We start from the raw sequence: 26,897 nt of genomic DNA, 5'->3' as shown, positions 1-26,897 counted from the left end.
CAAGTTGAATTTCTTCAAATTTTGTTAAAATTTAACCAGTGTAACACATTTTTATCTCTCTTACTCATTAAATGTTTGTTTCATTTCTTTTAAAATGTTTAGTTTGATAAAAGCTTTTGCTAGCTAATAATCACAAATGTGGCCATAACGCAGAATTTGTTGTTTGCACACATATCCCCTCTTAACCAATTGTCACTTTTTGAATACAATTAATAATCAGTATTTCAAACTGACTTTCTTGTTTAACCTGAAGGGCTTCTGCTGTCATTCTTTAGGTACATAGACATTACAATCTGTGATTTGAAATTTTCGGCCTCATTTTTGAATACGCAAAAGTGTCTTGTTTAATTATTTTCTTTGTAATTCACTTTTTATCAGCAGCGTTCTCTCCTTTAATTGTATTCAAGCACTGCCCTTTAACAAAGGTACAAATAACAATGAATGCTGATGTGGAGCAGCCACCTCTGTGACATTTGACTATTGTGGTCATTGGAGAGTAACTGGGTAAACAGAGAAAGCGTTTCAATAGAAGGGAGCAAAAGTATAACAAGCTGGATCAGGAATCTTAGTCATGCTTGTTAATTTGCTTTGAAAAATGAATAATTCCTTACTGGGAAATTTTTAGACTAACATCATATAATGGAGGAGAAATGTATTCCTAATGCAAGAGACTTTGATAAAAAGGAATTACACATTTCCCATGATCACTCTCTTCAAGGTAAAGAGCAGAAATACAGTTTCTGGACTCTGTTCACATTGCCTGAGATGAGGATGGAATTAATTTAACAATAAATATTTTAAGATAGTTCACTCTGCCATCAATTTGGCACAACCTCCAAAAGCAGAGGAAACCCCACTTGGAGAGGTTTAAGAGATCTGGATGACACAAAAAAGAAACAAAAAGTACACAGCATACCCCTGTAAAACTCTGGAAGACACTGAAGATTAGCTAAACCAAAGAAGGGGCAAAGGGTACACTTGAAATCAACGCTTCCACTTACACACAGTGGATAGAATATATAAAAGCAGACACAGCAGGACTATGAGCAGTCCTCAGAAAAGGTAAGAGATAAGAGCTCTAGTCTGGTGTGACCTGTCTTTTGCCTTGCAAAATACTTCCTATCAGGCACTATATATTATCCGTATAAATGTATATAATGCTGCCTAAAAGCTTGCAAGTTCCTGTTGCAGTTCTTTAAGTGTTACATTATCTTACATTTCTAACATAAAATCTCTCATCAATCAAAAGGGAATGTTACTCCTTGTATATTTAGGAGGAATTAATGTATGCAACAGAAAACAAGCTACGTAATTAAGAATTAGCATACTGAAGTCAGCTGGACGGTTCATTAGCTTGTTTAATGAGGCAAGTATAACCAGGTACTAAAATAATTTGGCACTAAGTTAACCAATCAAAGAGCTAATCATCAGGAAAATGTATGATAAGCCATCCTTTATATAAAGATCCGAAACCGCTACGGTCTTATTGTGCTATATTGTATAATGCTATATATTATGTTAGTGTAACACAATGTAGTATTATACAAAGAGATCCAGGAAGTGTATTGTAAGCATTCTGGAGACAGAAGAAAACCAAACAGCAAAATGGTCAGTTATTCATCATTCTAAAGTAAAGCAGTGTTCCCTGAAACAGTAGGTACACAAACTTCAAAATGATAGAACATAGAACAATGGGAACACTTATGAATGGTGTCTTAAAAGAGCGCCAAGACCACATCCCAGGATCACTAGGTATTATTTTTCTGTAGCTGATACCCACACTCATGCTTTAATAAAAAATGCAAGCGAAATTCTGGTATCATTCATGGGAAGACAGACAGAAGGAATCCTTTACTCTCAAACAAACACATTGCTCCTCATATTAGGATTAGGATGTATATTTTTAGAACAACACTCCTCCTATAGATGAGTCTAAAATTGATTGTTTTGGTGAATAAAAATGCCACTTTTGGTGTAAGCAGAGCTTTGTCAATGCTCAAAAATGACCTAATCCCTACTTTCAAATGTGGCAGCACTATTGTATGGGGCTTCACTTGTGTCTACAGACCTAAGAAACTCAACCATATTATGGAAATTCAGAAATTCCAAATGAAATCAGATTATGTTTCTGGAGAATACTAGGCCTACTGTCTATGAATTTAAAATTATTTGATATCGGGTCCTCAAGTGTGAGACTGCTCCTGAACACTGCAGAGTAATATATTAAATAACAGAGGCTAACAGACAGAAATGCTGTGTTCAGGACTTGTAAACTGAAAGCCCACTTCTCAACTCAAGAGCAAAGCTTGTGGCAATAACTAAACTAAGTTGTTCATTTAAGACAGACAACACATCTGAAGAAACTGAAGTAATTTTATAAGGAAAAATTGATTAAAAATAAAATCCTCAAAACAGATGGGAAAGACTGATGGATGACTATAAGAAACATCTGGTTTGCTTTCTTTTATAGCTGTTAAAAAATGTGCTTACATTTTGTGAATGAAGGGGTTCTCTCCATTTTTGTTCTAAAACTAGTGCTAATTTACACTTTATGATTTTGAGAAAAAAAAAATACTTGTAACTATAAAACGCATCTGTTTGTTGCAATAACTGTATAAGGGTGTTCTGCAACTTAGTGAAATAAGAAGTTCTCTTAATTTTGCACTCAAGCTAATGTTAATTTACATATGTCAGACAAAAGAAAGAAATCAGCCATGGACAATTGTGCTAGCCCATCGCAGGACACACCCATTCACACCAAGCTAAATTAGTTTTAGTTAACATAACCCATACTTCTTTGGCTGTGGAAGGAAAAGCCTATGATGACACCGCTAGAAAATATAAAGTCCACAGGGACAATGTCAGGATAGGCTTGATAAATAAATTAATGAATAAGCTAATCAAACCTTTCTTGTACGAAAGGAAAGACTTATTTGAATTAAACGATGATTTGACTGTAAAAACGAACCATTTAAAGAATTGCAACAGGGTTTTACAAACACTCAAGCACCATTGTTTACATCTGTTTAGAATATGTGACAATAGAACTAAAAGCTAAAAATGCCACAATTACGTAATTAAGAAACAATGAAACTAAGCATTCTAAAAGCAAAGTATAAATACAAAGTTTCCCAAACATTTTGTTATGTGGACAGTCCTAGAAAGTTCCTCGTATTTTCTAAAGGTTTTATTGGCTTCTTGTTTATGTGGGTATCATAGTACGAAGGAAAACTTTGTAATATCCCCCATGAAGAGAAAGGACAGACAAAATGCATGCAAAAGAGTCATTCATCTTTATAAAATCACAAAAAATTGCAATCCACCAGTTTCCACTACAGTGTCAATCATTAAGAAGTACAAGGCCACTGGAACAGTTGCTATCTTGACAAGAAGAGGAAAGAAGAACAAAAAGTCACTACATGTTATGATAAAAAATGGCTAAAAAGAAAAGAACCAAAGATGTGGATGTGACAGTTATGCATCATCAGGATCCAACACTATCATTTGATGGCGAATGCATTAAGATGATGGTCACTGTAGAGCTGAAAGAAAAATTGCCTTTCCTGAATGGTCAGTACATAAAGATTAGGTGTTTGTTAAACTGACAGATGGGACAAAATGTTATTTTCAGATGAAACAAAAATTGAGTTATTTTTGGTGCCAAATGTGCGAGATACATGTTGACAAAAATACAATGCCCAAATGGAGGTGGATTCATTTTTAATCTTCTGGTCAGATTGTCCATATTAAAATGGAGGGAGCAATTAAATCAGTAAGGCTGCACAGTAGTGCAGCAGGTAGTGGAGCCGCTTCACAATTCTTGGAGCCCAGTTCAAATCCAGGCTGGAGTGCCTCCTGTGTGGAGTTAGTATGTTCTCCCCATGTTCCGTGGCTTTACTCCAGGCACTCTGTATTCCTTGCACAGTCCAACGATATGCTGCTAGGTCAACTGGCGACTCTAAATTGGCCTTGGGTGTGTGCGCTAGTGTGCTCTGTGATGGACTGTCATCCCATTCAGAGCTGATTCCTGCCTTGCACCCATTGCATCCGGGATAGGCTCCGCCTCACCGTGACCCTCACTGGGAAAAAGCAAGTAAAAAAAATTGATGAAAAGATTGGTGATTTCAATAATATAGCAGGAAATGTTATACCCCAAAAGGTTTTAAGCCTAAAATTTTTACACCCTCTTCTACGAGGCACAAAATCAGTCAAAAATAGTCATTCCAGTATGATAACGGATGGTCTCAAGAGTTCATTTAACCGGCCCATTGCAATGCTTTGCAGTTTGAAATGAAGGAATCAAATCACCAAAGAAAAGCAACAAATGTTTTGAAGTTGCAGCAGTTCCCTTTGGAGATGAGAACAAATGATGAATGCACAAAATATATTACAGATTGCAGAGCTAAGAAACTTTGGTCTTTGCATTTTTTCTTCACATAACCATTCTATTATGTGTTTCAGAAGTCTTATTTTCAGTTTCTTTGAGCATAAAATGCATTTCAATGTTATTTATTTTTCTTTTCAGCCTTAATCATTTCTTGTACAGTATTTAACAGGATACAGATGATTATGGATCAGAGGTTAGAAGGAGTGCAAGGCTGGATCACAGTCTGAGCAGGGTGCCAGCCCATCCAAGGCAATACATAAAAAACATATGCACCCTGCCCAGGGTAAGTCAACAACAATTTTATGACAAACTTAACAGCACACCCTTGCTTGTTCAAAGGACTGCAGGTCTCTGAATCCTGGAATGAAACCACTTTTTTTCAAAGGAGGTTCACACAAACATGAGAAGTGCATGTTAAACACAGATTTGAATATGAGGTGTTGTAAGGATGCAAAACTGCCCTGTTTGAATTTATTTCCATTAACAAACTAATATTATGGGCTTGATGCAGTTAGCACTTTTAACTGTGAGCTTAAAGCTTTCAACTTAACTCACCTCTTTATTGTAAGTTTAAAGCATCATTTCATACAGGATCCATTTTTAACTTCTAAAGGGTATAATTTTATTAGAAGTAGGAAAAACATTAAAAGACCTGGCCTTGAGAGGCTGCAGTGCTCTTGGTTGTACCATCCATTACTATACCAAGCTATGCTGCCTTCACCTCTGCTCCAGAAACTAGCAGTGACCAACCTTGGTCTCAGAAAACCACTGAACGCATCCCTTATTCAAAGAAAATACATGTTTATGTGTACACTTGTTATCAGCAGTTTTTTGTGCTCTCTTAATGCACAGTGAAACATCATAAAAGTACACTAAATAACAAAGAATGATGAAATACCCACATACTGGTACACCAGAATTTTGACTATAAAAGAAACTGTACCATAAACACATTGTAAAAAGATCAGATATGCTACAAACAGTAAATGCCACAAGTTAATTCGAATGATTATCTGTAGCAAGACTCACTGATATCTTTGAACCAAAAAAAAAAAATAAAGACTCCCTGAAATCTGTGGACAAATGTTCATCCACAAGGTTAAGTCTACAAACAGAAACATACAGGTAGTTAACATTCAGAAAATAAAAGGAAAAGATAAAAGGAGACTATTTGTAAGGGCTATTGCAGTTTTTAATTTCTAAACATAATAATAATAATAATAATAATAATAATGTAGGGTTGGATAAGATAAACAAACCCTAAATAACAAAAAATAAACTTCAGAGGCTACAGAAAACAGCAAAATACTCACACACTACATAGGCAAAAGTCCAAAAATGAATAAACAATATTAAAAACATAATAAAAAGGAGATTTAGATGTTAAAGTAAAATTTAGCACTACATAATACAAATTCAGGAAAACAGGCACTTAGATCCACTTATTTTTCTCATTAGAATGAAATGAGCAGAGACAATAAAAAAAGGCTAACAAAATATAAACATGTACTGTATCATTAAAATAGTAGAATATAAATAAAGAAAAGCACACAATATACTTTTTATACAATACATTAAATAAGATAATCACGACAGTGCTACATGCAGGTCTGGTCTCCATACTACAAAAGATATACACCTGTTTCAGAATATACTGTATGCAGAGCAGAGCAGAGCAACCAGGTGCACCACAGCAGTTAGCCTTGAGGTAAGAAAGGTTTTCCTGGGATTTTATCCAAGTACACAGAATACTCAAATTCTTTAACAATGGGAACACAGATTTTGTCCAGGTCAACAGTAATGAATGCTGTCTAACTTGCAGGTGGTAAACAGTGAATTTGAGATGGAAAAGAGAACATTTGTCTATTAATAAAGACTTGAGTTTCTAAAACAATAACATAATATGTGTATTACATCATGTATAGTGTGATATGGGGCTGTACAATGGCATCCAACATTGCGGATTCAACTCTCACGCCTACTCTTTGGCCAGGTGAATTCTACACATTTTTCACATGTCTGCATTGGTTTTCCTCCCACATCACCAAAGACATGCAGATTATCTTAAATTCCAAATTAGTGTGAGTGAACTGTACATGGGAGTGCGGAACCTTGTCCTGGGCTGTCTCCTGTCTTGTTCCCAGAGCTGCTGGGGTAGGTTCTTTTGAGAAAGATATATTATTTATATACATATACATATATATATATATATATATATATATATATATATATATATACACACACACATATATATACATATACATATATATATATATATATATATATATATATATATATATATATATATATATACATACATATCTTATAATTCGCCAGCCTACTCACTCACTCACTCACTCTCTGTCCGAAGCCGAATGCGCAGTCACCTTCTGTGCACGTCTGAAGCCGAATGCGCAGTCGCCTTCTGCACAGCTGCCCGAAAAACCATACGAGACTGACATCGCGGCAAGCAGCGGATTTACGACCGCGAAAATTCAAAGAGAAAGGCGACTTCGACCGACATCCAACCCCAACATCGCAGCAGGTGGCGGATTTACGGCCGCAAAAATTCAAAGAGAAAGGCAACTTCGATTAAAGCTCTAGAGGCCTGAAAGGCGATTTCGACTACAGCTGGAGGCCTCATTACGCATTCATTCAATACACCTATATCAGGTTTGTGGTGCTTATATTTATTACTATTCCACTCGTGCCCGTTTCATCTTACGTTGTCGAAACGGGCTCTTTCTCTAGTATATATAAAAATAATTGCCCCAGACTGGATCATGACCTTGGTGTGATGCCTAGGTTGGGTGCTTTGGAAAACCTAAAGCTGTGCTGTCGGGAATGATGGGAACAGGAGTATCAAAACCTACTCCTTGAGGCATATCTGAGGGTATTGTGCAACACTTAACACTCAGTAACTGGTTACCCCAAAAACTTCCAGTTGGGATCATCCAGAGGAAGCAATAAGGGCACAACCTGATGTTGGAAACAAGCTCTTGGAACATAATATGTTACTTAAATTCTGATCAAGGGGTCCTATCTCAGGTAAAAGATTGTAAAGTGTTAACTCGATGTAGACTGAGGATATCTCCATGCACAGCATAACCTTTGGTGATATGATTCTTGATTGTGGTACTCAGCTCTCTTATTTAATCCCTTTCTACAAAGTTTCCAATGAAATTTTAAGCGGGTGTATGGATACTCACATGTTCTTGTCTAGCTGCTGTGCAGTTAGTGTTAGTGGAAACAGATAGTTAACTGTTATGTGCTTAAAAGCTCTTCAGTATATACTCCCATCTTAGATAAGAAGTGTGTGGTGATCAAAAGGATATTACCTGGTAAGAAACTTTAATGCTCAAATGATGAATGCCACAGATACCCGGAGAGGCATGATAAGAAGGAACAGCCTGTCTAATATGAATTTGAGTGGTGAGTTGCTATTTGATTTCTATGCTACTCATGCAATATCCATACCAAACAAGGTATACATAACTTATAAGTGTGCCTGGTAGCAACGCACCTTCTAAATAAGGTCATGTAGTTATTGCGGTTGATCTGAAGACGGGTCTTCTACATATCTGAATAAGAAAAAATGTTGAGCTATTTACAAATCGACACCTGTGGCTGGCTGACACAGAAAGCTATGGTATTGACTGGACAGACCAAAATAGGTTTTAAGTTCAGCCAAGTCTAAAAGAATCCAGTTGAAGAACTAAGCAGTGAAGCCAGCTAAAAGATATTTCAGCTAAAAAGATGTTGATGTCTGTCATCATGTCAGCCCAAGGAAAAACCAGATGATTTCAACACTAAGATAACAGTCAAACAAAAGGAAGGACATTCCATGTAACACCAGCAGTAGGGTCACCAGATTTCATCGATGAGTACTGCCTGGCAGCTGCTCTAGTTGCCAAACAAAAGCAACAGTTCAGGGATTTAGCAGAGCCACTGAGGACACCATTAAGGTAGCCTTAAAGCAGTTTTAGCAAACCAGTCAACTGCTTAAGGAGTAACCAGGACATAACTGAGACCATCCTTGGCAAAAGGCGATAAACTTTGGCAATGATTGGGGTTATGGGCATTAAAAGGAAAACTTTGAAAGACTCATCACTTTTTACAACTAATGAGTCAAGATTTACTTATGGAGATAAAGCAACTTTTATTAATAGCCTTTAACCTCATCCTTCCAACTGTGCATGCTGACAAACACAATAAGACTACAGATATAAACCGAAGAGGCTCGGTTTTGTAGTTGACTGATGACCTTAACTTTCAAGATAGCCTGAGAATCTCAGAAGTCCAAGAGGACCTGGAAGTAGAGCAACTCCTTTTCCAAATCTAGAGGAGCCAGTTGAGGTGATTTGGAGGTGAATTGAGCACAGTGAACAAGGACTTTAATCTGAGACAGACAGAAGACAAACCAGTGGGATTATATTTCAAAGACAGCCTGGGAATATTTATGAGTTTACTAAAAAGAGATTAACTCTGTTTTGGAGGAAAATAACATTGTACCTACCATTCTCAAATGTGTAGGGGTGTTTGGTTACATCATTATGCTATCTTTCCTTTTTATGTGATTTTGTTTTGTTCCCTTTCAATTACTTTGTGTTTTAGTGGTACAAGTAGGGAGTGCGGACATTGCAACTAATCTCAGCACAATCATTTTTAGTTTGTATGTGTACTCTGACGTGATTTTTTGCCCAAAAAAAAAACCAGAAAGGTTTTTGTATTCTAATCTAAAAAGAATAATGGATGTACCCAGAGATGATGGCTAACAACTTTAAAGTAGGATTTGTAATTTTGTTTTTGACCTTGGCATTTTTCTAGGTTTGAACTTGATTCTATTTATATTCTTTGGTTTCAGTGAATTGATGGTTTAACATTTGTTTAAAATTCTGCCAATGATTTTGCATAGCCAGAAAGTTTTCTATTTTCTGTCATTCGATTATTAATTCATAATCTAGTGATCAACAGAAAAACTTTGATTTTTTTTCCAGTCTATTATATCACAACACCACCATGTCCCCTATTATGATCTGAAAAGCAAACAAATGGGTAGACGTGTAGATTCAAGGATAATAGACTTTATACAGAAGTTGTCTAAAACAGATTATTATAATTTCTTCAGAGCTAATAAAGTATTTTTATTTGTAATTTTCAATTAATAAGTGATTTGCTCATTTACTTTTCAAACCACTTATTCAATCCTGGTAACATTAGTTGCTAGCTGAGGACCACACCTGGACAAGCCACCAGTCCATCGCAGGACTCACTCATTCACTCACATCAGCAAGCACTAATACAGTGTATTGCTGCGACCACCAAATGATGAACCACCCTGATTGGGACCTGACTGGTCATTTTAAAAACACCAATCAACATAACCTGTATGTTTATGAGATGAAGGAGAAAACCAGGACACCAGAAGAAAATTCAGAAGGAAAAAGAAAAAAAAATGTACAAAGGGCCTACAAATTTAACTCCGGATTATGGTGTTGTTAAGCAGCACCTTTAATCATTTCAACACTGTAATGCTCAGTATTAAGATACAAAGGAAAAAAAGTGTTATTTTATGTGTCACTTTAATGAGCAAATGTATATTGGCACTGGATTTTTAAGCCATTTTTCCACTCATTGACTTTGACTAGTAATACAGTCAAAATTATAGGGTGTTCAATTAGAAACCAAAACTTTACAGGTTTAATTGTTACAAATTACTTACTACAGGACAATAAACAATGAATGTAAGCTGCCTGTGGTCCAGTGAAAAAAATATGAATTAGTAAAAACATTACCGTCACTATACATCCTATAGAGCTGGTGTTCAAAAAATTAAGTTTGTTTGTAAAAATTCTACCAAATATCTCATCAATAATGTTTCCTCAGTATTGCTTTCCAACCTAATAAAACAGACTCCAAAGGGATACATTGCAGCTCTAAGCTACTCATTTCAACAGTGCATCATCACAAAAGAGACTGGAATTCCTTAATTGTGCTGTCCATGAACCAAAAGGCTTGCGTGGGCTGGCTATCCCAGCTATATCTGGAAACTGCCTGCTTTTGTGGGGACTGTGATACATTCATTATTACATTCTTAAAATGTGTTTGAAGGAAGCACTTTAATTAATTTACAAGCCAATACTCAACTTCTGAGTTACCCCAAGAGACTGCCTGGCAAACATTGTGTGTTGAAGTGTCTCAAATAACACAGGATATGAATCACAAATAGAACTTTCATTTGTTGCATTGAGGTATTTACAGACACTATGCTAGCTCCAGCACATCTAGCATGGTCTTTTACAGTATAGCTGTAATGGGTTGTAAACTCTCCATCCTTCCATCCATTTTCAAAAACCAATCAACCTGAGAATGGTCATTGGGAAGCTGGAGCCTATCCAGGCAAGCATCAGGCACAAGGAAGAGTTTGTAAACTATTATGTTATAAATTATTGTTAACAGTAAAATTTAAATCAAACACCTCAAATTTTAGAAGCAATGCAGAAACAAAAGCTACCTTCTTCTGGACTGGGATGAACCTCCCCCCTGTGGCATCACAGAGGACAGATCAGGTGTCACAGGTGTCAGGTCAGAGGTTAAAGGGGGAGGTGCCCGTAGATGTAGCCCAAATAGACATTTCTTCTTTTTAATTTCTTTACCAGAAACAAATCTAAAGAAAAGCCAAATATAATTACCTTATTGCCTATTTATAAAATAAATGAAAATTTCTTTCTCATGGTCAGAATAAGAACTTTACCTGTCTCTGTGTGAGTTCAAGGCAGTGAGGATATTCTCACCTCGCTCTGATTTGGGTGTGTCTGACAGCTGTTAAAGGGTGATAAAGAAGAAGAGTAAAATTTATTCCAGTAGAGGCCATGCTCTGTGTTCATATCCAGCTCCCTCTCTCTTGCTCTCTCTTTCTTTTTAACTGGCCTCCACTATACAGATGCACTCATACACTGACACATGCGCCATCCTTACCCAACACTGCGCATGCTTCTCATATCAAAGTCAGCAGCGCTCTCACAGATTTCCGCAACAGCAGCTTTAATAATTAGCAAGCCCTGTAATATTAGAGCTAACATACTCCATAATTAGAATTTCACTGTTACATTTGCGTAATGGGGCAAGTAAAACATAAGCATAAAAGTACACACCGATCCCAGCATCAGTGAATCCCAGTTCTCGTTGATGAAGGACAAAATCTCACGCTCAAAATCAAAGTATTTCTTCTTGCAGCACAGACTTAGGTGGTACAAGACCAGGTGTGACACATCTACCCTGGAAATAAACAGAAAGGTGAGATAAAGAAACTGAGATGTTGTCTACTGCTCCAGACTCTATGGAAAATTGTGTCCTACAATGCTTTGAAATCTGAACTCAAGGGTCCCTCACTGTTTTAGCTTTAGCTGAAATAATTTCTAGTTTCTGTTTTTTATTTCCATTTAATTAAAACTAAAATGTTTTTAGTAAAACATTGTTAAAACTGTTTATCCAATAAATACAAATAAAGCACTAACATCAAACAATATAGCATTTACAAACTCAAACTAATTTATAAATTTAAAAAATATACACAGCTAAATATAAGACAGAATAGCATCAGTTAAGAGGTTAAATGCAGTATATGCAGTGTGATTTGACCGTATAAGTTAAACATAACCAAAAACACAAAGCACTGCAATGGCCTTGGCAAGCTGCATCTGTGATGAGTCACTATCAGTATGAGCTGGCATTCCATCATTCAAATGATCAGCTCCATTGCTAGCTGAGGGAAGCCAAAAATGGCAAGCCTGCTACAGCTGCACAATTTCCAACTAGTGTGTCTAAATCGAGCCGTCCTTCTTAGGACAATGTGTTGCCTAACAGAGAGAAATATAAAAGAGCACGTTATCCATTTGCACAGCACTGACAATCACTGGGTAGCACTGCAATATATATAAATCTACACACCCTTATTGAAATGTGAATGCTGAAATCAAGACAAATCATGCAAGACCTTAACCAACACTAGTAAAAACCAAATGAAACATTAAAAAAAATGAAAAAAAAAAAATTTGCTTTCCTTGTGCGTATGTACATACCCGTTACCTAATGTTTTTGTGAAAACACCTTAAGGTTTGATTTCAACAATTTCAATCTGTTTGAAAAATTTCAATCTGGTTTCCAAACTTCTCATAGTACAGAGACAGCCCTGGTCAGAGTCACCAATGACCTCCTGATGGCTGCTGACCAGGGCTCTCCATCACTCCTTATCCTAATGAATCTCACAGCTGCACTTGATACGGGAGGTCATAATATTCTCCTTCATCGTCTTCACTATATAATTGGACTTTCTGGCATTGCTTTGGAGTGGTTCGAGTCCTATCTTACAGATAGGGCTGAGTATGTGGCCTTGGGGGATGCTAAATCTCATACCCACACTGTCACCTGTGGGGTCCCACAAGGATCAGTCCTTGGGCCGACCCTTTTTAATATCTATATGCTACCCCTGGGTCACATCATCCGCAAACCATGGAGTTTCATTCCATTGCTATGCCGATGATATGCGGCTCCGTGTGAGACTGGATTCGACATTCGACTTCTCTTACACCTCCATCAACTCTTTCCACTTGCTTGGATGAGATTGAGGCCTGGATGTCCAAGATCTTCCTGAAGCTGAACAGCACTAAAAAGGAAGCTCTTTTAATTGGCACCCCCCATTAACTTCGTTCCACTGTAAATTGTATTTCCTTTTCTGACCATACCATTACCCTCTCCCTTTCTGTTACAAATCTGAGTGTCAAGTTAGACTCCCATCTGTCATTTGAAACACATGTTCATCACCTTTGTAAAATTACATTCCTTCATCTCCGAAACATAGCCAAACTCCGTTCCTACCTCTCCCTCTGTGATGCTGAAAAGCTGGTTCATGCTTTTGTCTCATCCAGGCTGGATTATTGGGATTGTAATGCACTCCTCATCGGGATCCCCAGCAAGAGCCTTCAAAAGCTCCAACAAATTCAAAATAGTGCTGCAAGAATGCTGATGAGGGTGCAGAAATATGAACACATTTCACCAAACCTTCGGTCACTTCATTGCCTCCCTATTCACCTCCATATTGAATACAAACTCTGTTTGCTTACTCACCAGTGTATCCATGGAAATGCTCCACAATATCTTAAGGAACTCCTTATACTACAATCCACTACAAGAAACCTCCATTTTGCAAATACCTACCGCCTTCGCCTCCCTGTGACCAAACTTCGTACAATGGGTGACCGAGCCTTTGCAACTGCTGCTCCACGGCTTTGGAATGCCCTACCAGAGCGCCTGAGAACACAGCAGATTGCGGGCTGTTTTAAAAAACAGCTAAAGACTTTTCTATTTAGGAAAGCTTATTAACAAGAATGCTACTAATTACTGTTGTTTTATCTCTGTTTTTATCTTGCTTTGCCATTGTTTAAACTTTTTATGTAGCATTTTGAGATTTAATACTAATGTAAAGTGCCCTATAAATAAAATGCATCATTATTATTATTATAAGAGGTGGCACCAGAGAGTAGAAACTGGTGCATGTTGGTTAGCACATGAACATTAACAATTTCACTGTATTTGCACACATGCCAATAATGGCACTATAAACCTATATTAGTCTCTTTGGATAACCATTTAATACCCCTTGTAATGTGATAATTTGAATTCTTCTACAAAGAACCATAGAATACCAGAGTTGAAATGCTGAAACTTAACCTGAGCCAGAGGATAAAAATCAAGCAGGTAAAAAGTATACTGAACAAACTGCTTGATCCTAATCAGTCAGGATTCAAGAAAAGCCACTCCACACCGAGAGCTCTACTCACCATTGTCAAAATGTTATGCCAGGCCTGACCTACCAACAGGTCATAGTGCTCATCCTATTAGATTTCTCCTCTGCCTTTGACACAGTCAACCACCAGATCTGACTTGCCACCCTCTCTGGCCTTGACATCACTACAACTGCCCTTATATAGTATGAGTCCTAAATCCCGGGCAGATCCTACCATGTTTCCTGGTGTGGGGAGATGTCAGGTGTGCACCAGGCAAGCACTGCGGTGCCACAAGGATCAGTGTTGGTCCCTCTCTTCTTCTCTCGATATACCTACTCACTAGGCCCTATCCACTCTCATGGTTTTTCCTATCAGTGCTATGCTGATGACACACAGCTGTATCAGCAGTATCAGTTAGAATTTCTACATGTATCACTGATATTGCAAAATGGATGAAGGTACACCTGGTAAAGAAAGACATTCTTGTTATCCCAGCTCATCCATCTATTCAGCTCCTTATCTCTGTTCAGCTTGGCTCACTATAGCTAAGTCAGTATGCAACCTTAGGGTTGTGATTAATGACCAACTGTCCCTCAGGGACCATGTATCTGTGGTCTCTCAGTCTTGTAGATCAAGCTGTAGACAGAATATGCAGCACAACCTCTGATCCAGCCTTTGGTCTTCTTACGTCTAGACTACTGTAACTTTATGCTGACAGGTGCACCAGCATGTATCAGGTGGCAGGTTTGTGTTCAACACACCAAGGCAGGCACACATCACTCCTCTCTTCAGATCACTACATTGGCTTCCTATAGCAGCACATGTTAGGTTCAAATCCTTCATGGTTACCTAAAGAGTAGTCAGTGGGTCTGCACCTGTATATATGGAGGTCCTACACTTTTTCTTGTCCACGAAGGTCTGATGTTGAATGGTGTCTGTTGATGCCACCACAGTTTGATATCAAATCTCAGTCCAGACTCTTTTTATGTGCAGCTTCTGACTGGTGGATTCAGCTGCCCATTTCCACCTGAAGTGCGGACTCCCTTAATTTTTTAAGAAGCTTTGGAAGACTATTTTATTTGGTGAGTTTCTGTCTAACTGATATCAGCTGTTAAGAGCTCAGAGACAACCTCACTTGTGATTATCAATTTCGTACCCTATCGTGCAATGTTTGTTTCCCAAACGGTCCCCAGACTAGCGTTAACTCAATTTTGTTGACCGCTTTTGTAAGTCGCTTTGGATAAAAGCGTTCACTAAGCAAATAAACATATAGATAAATATATATGTAAGACACTCCATTGTTAGAACTCTGTTGCAGAGTTCTAAATAAAAAGAGATGGACCCTGAACTGGAACTGGCCTCTCATTAAGAATGTGTTGTACATGCAAAAATCTGCGTTTTGGTGGATTATGCAAGATGCTCCACAGATGTCCATTATGCCAACATCTTACAAAAGAAGCGAGGTTGCATTCTGATAAGGGATTTACAACTTGGTAATCACTAGGAGGCTAAAACAAAAATTGACTGGAGGCAAAGGCTGTATGATTAAGAACAGAAGGATGCATTAAAATCCATAATCTGCCACATGCCAATGAAGCTCTGATGCCAATGAAGCTGTAAAGAGCCTCTCCACATAATGGACAAAAGGCTCAAGTCAAGTGGTTAAAAACTTTAACACAAGGTAAGGCAGATAGAGTGCCTTTTGTGTGCTACTTTGGTAATGGTTACTGGAAAGCAATATACTATGATGACCACATGCCTCTCCATCCATGCATCCATTTTATGAACTCACTCCATCCATTAAAAGCAAGACAGGATAGAAGTACATTACATGGACATTTAAGAGCAACTAAAAACTCTAAAGCTTTGAATAAAGCTCGCTCTCGCCAACAGTTATAAAGGGCCATCCACTGTCACCGCTTAAAAGAGTTGACTTATAGGCACTGCTTGCTAAAACAAAGTATGCTGGTGTCAAATTCCAGAGTGCAAGATTCAAAAAAGCTTTTATTCCAGGACTTACGTGTGGTGAATGCTGCTGATTGCAAAAATTTACTTAAGTATATTTTGTTGCAAATTTGTAAGGTTTGCCTGTGACCTTGTTAGCCAACTTTTTCCCTTAAAAGTCACCTTGTGGCCAGCTTAGACAAACTTTTTTTCCCAGCATCCTATGATGCTTTGCGAGGCCATCATGACATCACAGAGCTTTAGCAACCATGTTGGACAAGGATGTCACTACCCAATCTATGCTACCTGCCCAATTTGCATCACACATGCAAAGAACTTTCATACAAGCATGCTGTAAGCACACTACCCCTCACACTTTACGGTGCTGCCCGAATAGTTCTTTGTGCATTTGAGAATAATTTACAGCATATACATGCATGCCTTGGATTATTGTGGACTGAGTATAATGTTACCTCAGAGAGGTATGTTGGGTGCCCAGCTCAGGTCTCATTTTTGGATACAATTGGTCCAACATAGCTGGCAGACACTTCTGTAGCCCTCAAGAACAATTAAAAGATCATTGCACCATTATAATCCACTCAAAACTAGTTCAGTTTCTCCTTCACTTCAATATGTTTGCTGAGTTTCCCACAAAATTACTGAACATTTTCGCATTTTTGCCAAACTTGAGACAAAGCAAATTCAGCAGGGTCCGCTCACCACTAGTGGTGAATAGCTGTTGAACATTACCTGCATGACTGCTCTTCTTTAAAACCCAAACATGTCATGCTTTTTGCACTATATATTGCACATATTGTGGACATCGTTCCTAACATTTATATGTGTTTCCTTTATGTTTTATGTTTGCTGAAAGGGCACATGCAAATGAATCCCAAGTCGTTACATACAGGAAGTAAACATTGAAATTAAAGTGTGAAAGAATGAAGGAGTAAAGAAAAAGCTCTGGTAATTTCTGAGAAGCCTGGGCAAGAGTAGCCATTGCCAGGACATACTGTATGAGATGACCACTGAGTCTAGATGGAATGTTAGTGGCATTAAGAATCTGTTAAACTATCACTGATGTTTCCTTTGCTTTCTCCCATTTACATTTGCAAAAAAAAAAATTAAAAAACAAACTAAGAATGCCTTAAAAATGTTTTTATATGCACATTTTTTCACAGTACATCAGCTTCACTGTTCTTCAGTCACATAACAACATCACAATATGGGGACATGAAAAGAAGACATTAGCCAGTTTTATAATATGTGTCACAAAGGCTGCCAAACGCTTCTTTGTATGACAACTGTAAACAGTACAACATAAATTAACCCTTCATACTCTGAAATCATTCATAACAACCAGAACACAATGCTATGTCTCTCAACTACACCTAGTATAAAGGTCATTTAGAGAACTTATCTTTATTCTTACCAGTTCATTGGGAGTCTCCTAATAGTCTCAGGCCCCCTTGTGCAGACAGAGCATTCAAACTGGTAGAACCTGTAACAAAGAGGAAGACACAGTCACATAATATAAAAGGTGGAAGCAGCATTCGCATCATTGACATCATTGAAAATACTGGAAAAATTGTGAGACTGAGTCAGCTCTGTCAGTTAAGGAGGCTGCACTCCCCGCACCAAACAGCTCATTATAACAAAGCAAATGTCCTCATCATCAGCTTAAACAAATAAATGTATTACAGCGATCAACAGTGCAACAAGGGCATCTCCCATTACATGCACAGTTTATAAATAAATCAAAATAAACCTATCATCCCCAAGCAGCCTGAACAAATGATATTACCAGGAAAAAGGAACATGTACTGTTCAACTAAAATTGTCCTTTGCAAAGTGTTATCAGACAAGCTATAATCTTAAAATAGAAACCATTATGGTCTTTTTAGCAGTCTTTAGTTTACACTACATTTATGCATTTATATTCTAGGATGAGTAAAAGCAAGTAAATTAATAAAAAACATTTTTCTGACACATTGAATTGGTCACCACTTTGTAAAGTTCTTGATGGAGGAATCAGACTCTTTACATCACTGATATCAAAATCAGTCATGCCCCTCATAACCGGAGCTTTCACTTGAGTTCTTTCGTAAGATTATAATAAACAGCTGAACTGTTTCGGGTGAGAACGATACTTGGTAGCACTGCTTGGAACTATTGGAACTAACTTTAATATAAGAATGGAAGAACTCATGAAGTTCAGAAAACAGGTTGAATCCCATTCAGTTCTTTGGTGTATTTGGTAGACTAATATTTATGCTGCCCCAAGTACAGTCTCATCCAGATACTTTTTAAAGGTTATGATTGCATCTTGCACAGCTTTCAGTACAGGAGTAACAGCTGGCTTTTCTATTTTGCCTGGGACTCTGGTAGGCTTCTTGGTCTATGTATATACAACTGTGACTTACCACAGTTGTGGCCAAGTAAAATGATATTAAGGCTCCTTTTTATTTTATGACTGAGACTTTAGTGCCATTCTGATGCCTTTTCAAAATGTATTTACAGAATTTATTTGGGGAAATTAGCTAATTCTATACATTATGGCAAGGGGGCCTTCATTTGAAGAACAGGTTCAGGGCTTACCTTAAAGGTTCATTGTAGCGACATAAATAATGGCTCCTTTCTGAGTATGTGAGATTTTCTGCAGCTGATTTCAGGTATATGGGAGGTTTTTAAGAGTATGCTTTTCAAAGCTGTCCACATTTCCATGGAAACTATCTGATTCAGTAACTTACCTGTCCCCATACAGCAGTGGTTTAGTCAGGCACTGGGTACATGCTTCATGAAACCACTGCCCACACGTCCAACACTGTAACATTTTCAGATTCCATCTGTGACCAAGAGAAAAAAAAAATCTAAATCATAGCCAGCATTTTCATACACTTAGAAAAACTGAACTCCAACTGGCTAATAGGTCAAATTCATCTTATAGTCCATTAGAAATTTGAAATCAGATGATCACTCACTCCCCAGGTCCAGCACAGTAGCAATAACATTGCTGCTGATTTGTCAGGTGCTGAGGGTCCCAGTCCAAATCTGACAGTTGATACGGCAAAAGCAATTTCATGGCCTGCATGAGCCTGGCAAAGCGGCCTTTCTTTCTGGCACCCCCTCTCTGTAAGGAAGAAGGGTTACAAAAACTGTGACTGCCTAGATGTATTACACATTTTTGCAGACTGCTATAGATATATAATGTGAAAAGAATAAGAATCACATTAATCAACAAAATTGTCACTGCACTGCAGTCAACAAAACAAATACCTTGGTGGCAACAGCAAACACACACTGTCTACAGGTCCAGGGAGTAACATCTAGGTCTCCTTCTATCCGTGGCACATGGCACTGCTGGTGGTAACCTGGGCAAGGAACATAAAAAGATCGCCCTCATTCCACAAATTATTATAGGAGAAAATACAGTGGCCAAAACACCAAAAGCAAACTGGCTGAGATATGAAGGAGAGGGAATTAGACAAGACAGAAATAAAAATAACATGACACAGGTGTGACTGGTGGGTGTTATAAAAAATATATTACCTAGGTCATATAAAACAAGAGGGACAAAAAATAAAATTACTATAAGAATTAGTAAAATATCCCAACAAGTAAATTGCAATTTAATAAAAGGGCAAATAAGGTAAAAGATTATTAGGCAATACATAGAGTGAAAAAGAAAGGCAACAAACAGTAACATGATCCTCTAAAGAAGAAAGTGCCAAGGCACAAGTAGATACAGGAGACAGGAGAAACAAAGGAAAAAGGGCCAAAGTACACATGGGAGAGCCAGCTCTAAATGTGAATTGAGAAAAACATAGATAAAATATGAATAAAAGAGGGTAATGTGAAAGGGGGAATCTTCAATAATAATCAGGAAAAAAATGATGCACAGTCTTATACAGTCACAACTCTTACCGTGCCGGCACTTATGGCAGCTGATAATTCTGTCCCTTGGAATTGACTCCTGTCCTTTACAAACACAACACACACCTTCCATTCCAGGGCTTACAGCTTCATTGGAAAAGAAACACAAGGAAAAACAAATATTGAAAGTTGATATTTACATTCCCTAAGAGTTTACATATGTCATCTTCAGTGTATTATGCTAATGTGCAGAAGAAGCCTATTGATCATCTATGTATATATTATATCAAGTTTAACCAAGCTATAAAGTTACAGAGACCCAGAGTCTGCCCCAAATGCATTTTTCACAAGGCAGGGAAAAATCCCGGACAAGGTGCAAGTCTATATCAAAGCACACTCATTCAACAAGTGCCACTTTTGAGTCCCCAATTGGCTTATAGAACCTGGAGAAAAAATCATACAAGCAAGGTGAGGAACATTTAATCTCCACAAAGACAAAGATCTGATCAGAGCTTCTTTCGAATTTCAGCCTGCACAAACTGGATCAAATGTACGAAAATCTAGTATGAAGATAACTGGAGCTATAAATACCTCAATTTTACATGTTTGGCAAACCAAGTCCTGAGATTATATGTTTAATATATTCATTTCCTATATCCACAGAAAAAAAAACAAAACATGTAGGCGCAACAATATGCAAACTCCAAACAGCCAATGCCCAGGCCAGGATTTAAACCCAGGTCAATGGATCAGTGAAGCAGCAGAATTAATTCACTTTCCTGCCCTTGACCGTATCAGTCACCCAATTTTTATTCTTATTGCTTATGTCATCTCAACCTTCGAAAGCAACATTACAAAGATAATACAAATATAACAGTTTTGAGATTTAAAAAAAAAAAAAAAGTAACTTTCAAAGATGCTGTAATTTACACACTGCAGTAAACTAGTATCTCACTTAGAGTGGTTACTGCCTTTCATGCATTTTTGCTGGTGCAAGATCTTATTCCCAGTGACTTAGTGACTCCCAAGGATAAGTGGATGGGTAAGTAAGCGTAACAATAAGACTGTGTTTGCCTCGATGGAACAACAGATCAGTGAATAGTTCAGTGCTTTTTCTCTGTCACCGCCCACTCCAGTACAACCATGGCAATTTTTCTTGAGAAGATGTCTACTTATACTTCAATAATAATAACAACAATAAAATATAACAATAATAAATTCAATATATACTGTAGATTGTCTTTCTCATGGCAAATTGCTTAAAGGTATAAAATATATAGTACTGTATTTCATTAATTACTATGAGACAAGGATTTTAATTATTTGAGATTCCACATACAGCATCATGGTCCTAGGCGTGCTGGTTAATGACAAGTTCAATGGATTTCTCTATTTCTCTCACTCTTCATCTTATGTACAAAAATGAGTTGCTTCCTGTAACATCAATTTGCAGTATTCTCTTACCCTGGTTACTCTCTTTGGTTATTCTAATCTATCTATCTGTTTGGCCCGCTTCCTTCCATTATGCTCTTGTTCATCTTATTTTTTGTTCACTTGATTTCCTACATGTTCATCTACATCTAATTTTCACTCACACTGAACCTGGTTTATACTTCCTTGTTCTATCAGTACAATTCATACAGGTACAGCTCCCACCATGCACTACATGTTTTGCTTATGCTATTGTGGCACCCGGCTGGGGTTCCTACCCGGACGGGATGCCCAGGAGGACCGAAGGAGGGCTTGTGCCTCCTCCAGAACACAAGGGGGCGTCCACCCTGGTTGCTTTGGGGGCCACGGGTACAGAGCATGGAAGCTCAACCCTGTAGGGGTCCGTGGTCACCGCCAGGGGGCGCCCCGATGCCTTGGGAGCCCTGGATCTCAGTACTTCCGCCACACCCGGAAGTACTGGGGGGAAGAGGATTGGGGACACCCGGAGGACTTCCGGATATAACGGCAGAGCTTCTGCCACACAGGGGTGTGGCTACAGAAACCCTCAGGAAGCACCTGGAGTCCTTCCGGGGTGTATAAAAGGGGCCGCCTCCCTCCAGTCATTGGCAAGAGTCGGGTGAAAGTGGACGAAGCTTGGTGGAGAGGAGTGGAGGCGGACCAGAGACTGAGAGAAGGCATTGTGTTGTGGCCAGGACTGAAGGGGTGATTGGTGCTGCGGCACTGGGTATTGTGCTCACTACTGTTGTAAATATTAGTGTAAACAAACGTGTGTGGTGAATCAACATGTCTACCTGTCTGTGTCCGGGCTGTTCCCCACACTATATAAAGAAAGAATTACTTTAAGCCATAGGATCTAAATAAGGCGAAGTGGAGAGATCACAGTTAAGGATTGACTGTGGGAGTCTTCTGCTTATATCTACAGGATGTTTGCATGGGGCACAAAATAATTGTGGTTTGATATCATTCGTGGCAAAACCTGGTATTGACATGTAAAGCAGGCATAAATACAAGTATGAACTACGATACACCATTTCCAATAACTTTTTTGTCTTGCTTTTGCTATCATGAACTCAACTGATAGCTCTATGCTCTTTTTAGGAAAACACATTTGGTAATAGCATTTCTGCTCTTCTTTACACCTTTCATTGCCTTCTGAGAATAAACATACGCAAGGTACTGCCTCTGACTGGATCATTTTGTCTTTCACCTCTTTTTACTCTCCTCAGAAAATTAATGACTATCATCTGCTTGGCATTTTTTCAGTTTTTATGTTTTCCAAGTGTATATATAATGAGTACACACTGTACATACACACAGTTTGAAGCAGCAAGAAAATATACATACATATATATATATATTTTTTTTATATTAACCATTTTCATATTCATCATCGCTCTCTCACAATCCAAAAGGCTACAAAGCTCCCAGGCACTTTAACTGCTGACTGTGTCTGGATTACATGGGGACTACTGGAGTGCACGCGATTACAAGTTCACATCTCATTTGGAAACAGCTCAAGGCAGGCACCAGATGAAAGAAGAGTGTCAAGCCTTCTGAGCTAAAGTGGGAGCCATCTGTCTGGGAATCCTGAATTGCCCTTGACTGCAGTAGCAGTGATGACACCATGCTCTTCTTTCCCAGACTAACACAGAGTTCTGCTACAACTGAAAACCAATCTAAAGAAGCAAATGATTCTGTTGTCAACTAGTCAATGTTTTGTCAAAGAGTAGAAAAATTCAGGCTAATCTAACTAAAACACCCATATTCAAAAATTTCTAAAAATGGAAAAAAAAAAACCCAGTCTATGCTGCCCTTTGATAATGATTTGCCTATAAAAACTGATAAGCTGTTTCATTTCCTGGATTTCAACACACCACAGGTGATCAAAGGCTGGCTAAAACCTCTACCTCTAGCTGATACAGAGAACTGGCCAGCTGTCTTTATGTCAGTCAGATGCCTTTGACCAGCTTGTCAGCCTGTAGCTTGTGACTCCAAGCAGCAGGTGACTCACATTTAAGGAACATACAGGCTTTCCATTCAGATTTGGGGCTTCTGCTTTTGGATAGGGTCTTTATAGCACCCAGATATTTTAGCAATCTGCATCACAGATGTTGTATGGTGAGCGCAAACAGCAAATTGAAACACCTTAGCAACTGATATTATTGCAAAGCTTCAAAACAATGACATCCTGTGCAATAAATACATAGTTTACAACCTAAAGCCAAAATGAACAGATATCAAAGACAGATTATATTAAAAAAAAATCACATTTTACATTTAGGGCTACATTGCAAATTTAAAGCTGTAAGTTGTCAAATAACAATAAATAATATCCAGAGGGGAATAGATAAGGACAATAAAGAAGGCTTGTCAGTAAATGCTTGGAGTGATCCAAAGTCTATTCCAACCACACTGGCCACAAAATACCCATTAAATTACACTAGTTCATCACTGGGTAAACTCAATCACTCCCTTGCTCACATGGACCTGGCACCAATAATACTTGAGAGAAAATCCCACATACATTCAGAATGCAGCTAAAAACTGAACTAGGGTTGAAGAAAATATCACCCTGGACTATCATGTCACCCCACACTTCAAACTATAAAGTATTCTAGTAATCAAACAGCAAACTAGGATGGACCATTTGGCACTAATGGAACTAATAACATATACTCAAACCTGTTTAGTCCAGTTTACAGTCAGGGTGGGCTACATCAGGCACAAAGAAGAAACCTGCCCTGGATGGTGTGCCCATCGATCATAGGGCCCACTTGTGCACATACTAAAACTCACTTATATGGCCTATTAAATTTGCATTTAACCTAACATACATGTCTCTGGTATGTGGAAGGAAAACCAGAAAATCCAGAGAAAAAGCCATAGAAACACTTGGAGAACGTACAAACACCACACAGACAATGAATCCATACATGTGACAAAGATGACCCTATAAACCTGAACTAGACACAGTATTTGTAAAGTAGCAGCACTGACACCTGCACCACACACCACACCATGTGACTAATACACAAAGCAATACGAGATATATCTGCTTACAAGAGTGTGTGTCTTTCCAGAGGACCCAAAATTCTGAGTTATCTTCAAAGCGAATTAAACAAGATTCCTTCGCTTTGTCAACCTGTTAACAGAAAAGAAAAAAAAAAACATTAGCTTGCCAATTTCTAGTGCTCATATATTACACATCTCCTATATATCATTTGCCTGCTCATTTTCAACAGAAAGCCAAGTGTTTCCTCCTTTAGTCCTCCATGCCTGGCCTTTCCCCGCTTCAGCAGTACCTCCCCACCTCCACCCCTCCTCCACAAATCCCATCTTCCCACCTCCAATGCTAACAGATGGTCAGGCTTACCCTCTTGATATTGCCAAGGTACAGCAGGCCATCACTCCACCTTGCCAGCACATCATCTCCCTCTGCGAACTGCTGACCACCGTGACCTTGGGCAACCTTCAAACTCTGACCTCCTGAGGTGGCCTGGCCTTCCATCACGTCACCTGCAGGACACAGTCACATTATGCCGCTGTCGCACACACGCATTCTAATACACTCACATCCTGCTGCTGATTAAAGTGCTTCCAAGCTGGGCAGCCTAGTCCGGCAGCCCTGGCCAATTAGATTGCACAGATGAGCAGGACAAAAGTAAGCACTACTTAAAGTCGATGGGCAGCTTGCTGGGTTCAGATCGGTGATCATGCAGTGCCAGGCAGGGACAGCCACTTGGGCACTTGCTAGGAAGTGCCACTTAACATGATCTGGCATTAAAAATCACATGTCCATACCTGTTAAAACTAAAGAAAATGATTTTGTTTTCTTTCTTGTCTTAGTGGGTACTTAAGTTACAGTAAAGAAAAATACATCGCTATAAACGGTGGCTGACTGCGTCGACAGATAGATAGATAGATAGATAGATAGATAGATAGATAGATAGATAGATAGATAGATAGATAGATAGATAGATAGATAGATAGATAGCGTCTCCCTTCATGTACACACCTTCAGGTTCAGACTTGATTTATTTGGCAGACCCGCCCCTTCTTTCTCACCCGCCCCCCCTCGCCCTCCCCTCACCCTCCTGGTCCGGTTCGGCTCGGTTCGGCAGAACTCGGCGTCTCCCTGCGCAGCCGAAACTGCGCTCGGATTCGGAGCGCCTCTCGTCGTCTCTCCTGCGCTCTGCTACTTTTTTTTTCGCCGTGTGTGTGTGCTGGGGTTTCCTCTCGGCCTATCCTCGCAGCGGCGCGCCGCGGGGGTCGGTCCCTTTGCTGACAGCCTAACGCCTTGTATTTCTCGGGGTCTGTTCACGCCAACGAGACCCGTGTCAAGCGCCGAGAGACGCCATGTCTTCACCGAGTTGGTGTGACGCAGGGATAAAACACAGAGAGAGAGAGAGAGCGAGCGAGTGAGAGAGAGAGAGAGTGTGAGAGAGAGAGAGAGCACCATGATGCTGACGGATGGTGGGGGGAGGAAAACAGAAGGGGGCGAGAGGGGGGGCGCTCAAAGGTCTGCGTGGTTCAGGTTGAAAGTTTTCATGTTAAAATTCCCACCCTCCCTGGTCGTCCCTTATCCCCTGAAGTTTGAGAACGGGGCTTTTACAGCTGTACTTGCTTCGTCCTCGATTGCTTCCAAGACATGACACAAGAGCATCTGACAGCACTGCAGGCGCAAAATAAAATATAAATAAATAAAGCTGGAGAAAAAAAGATGTCGCTCTTTCGCGAGGTAGAGAAACAAAACTGTGAGGAAGCCTGTCTTCAAAAGTGTCAGTCAGGGACTGCACAGCCCCTTCATGGACCGGCATGATTGTGATCTAGAAAGTCGCGGCCGGGGACAGATATTGGTTTTAGGCAGTGGTCCAGATAATAGCGACTTTTGACAAGTTTGAAGGACTGCTACCTGTAGTCGGTGAAGCCGCAAATGGCACAGAGGGAAGATGGAGCGGAGAATAGCGGAATGGTGTTATGAAAACTGAGGACAGTTCTTATTTTGCTAAAGCTTATTTACGTGCACGCGACATCTTAAGGATGCTGGGTGTTACGGAAACAAAAGCGCTGTGCTTTATATATATATATATATATATATATATATATATATATATATATATATATATATATATATATATATATATATATGTTTAAAATGTAGCCACCTAAGCCGCAATGTAAATTACATGCGTAGTATATTTAGCTTAGCATTACAATGGCGTCTGGAAAAAAAAAAACGTTTAAGATTTAACAACAGAGGTTTTAACAGTTTTTAAAGGCACTTAACTCTCTATTGCCTGTACTTTTTCTTTAGAGTGCTATAATTATAATGTGCACTAAACCCTCTTATTCAATCGGTCTGGCTAGGGATCACGACACAGGAACCATCCCTGGACGGGGCGCCAGACGATCGCAGCTTTGCTCATAACTATATAAATTCATTATCGTTCAACGTT

General features: G+C 38.9%; 1 protein-coding gene across 6 annotated transcripts in view; it reads right to left on the bottom strand.

The window, feature by feature from the left end:
* phf1 (PHD finger protein 1) overlaps positions 1-25,886 on the bottom strand; it is a 44,505-nt gene extending 18,619 nt beyond the window's left edge. Inside the window, exons 1-11 of one of the 6 annotated variants that reach the window (XR_007935359.1) lie at positions 25,532-25,882; positions 24,815-24,957; positions 24,502-24,583; positions 20,041-20,136; positions 19,393-19,487; positions 19,098-19,246; positions 18,867-18,962; positions 17,549-17,617; positions 11,542-11,665; positions 11,142-11,209; positions 10,902-11,054 (exon numbers count right to left, since the gene is read on the bottom strand). Coding sequence is in view for 5 of the 6 variants with exons in the window: in XM_028801881.2 (XP_028657714.2) it covers positions 10,902-11,054; positions 11,142-11,209; positions 11,542-11,665; positions 17,549-17,617; positions 18,867-18,962; positions 19,098-19,246; positions 19,393-19,487; positions 20,041-20,136; positions 24,502-24,583; positions 24,815-24,949 (1,067 nt within the window). In the remaining variant the exon portion in view is untranslated. The other 5 variants (XM_028801881.2, XM_028801864.2, XM_028801854.2 and 2 more) reach the window with 5 other exon arrangements.
* Between the last annotated feature and the right edge of the window lie 1,011 nt (positions 25,887-26,897).

Source organism: Erpetoichthys calabaricus, chromosome 1 (assembly GCF_900747795.2).
Source record: "Erpetoichthys calabaricus chromosome 1, fErpCal1.3, whole genome shotgun sequence".
NCBI lineage: Eukaryota > Metazoa > Chordata > Cladistia > Polypteriformes > Polypteridae > Erpetoichthys > Erpetoichthys calabaricus.
The sequence above is the reverse complement of the archived record's forward strand: the minus strand, read 5'-3'. Positions and strand labels throughout refer to the sequence as shown.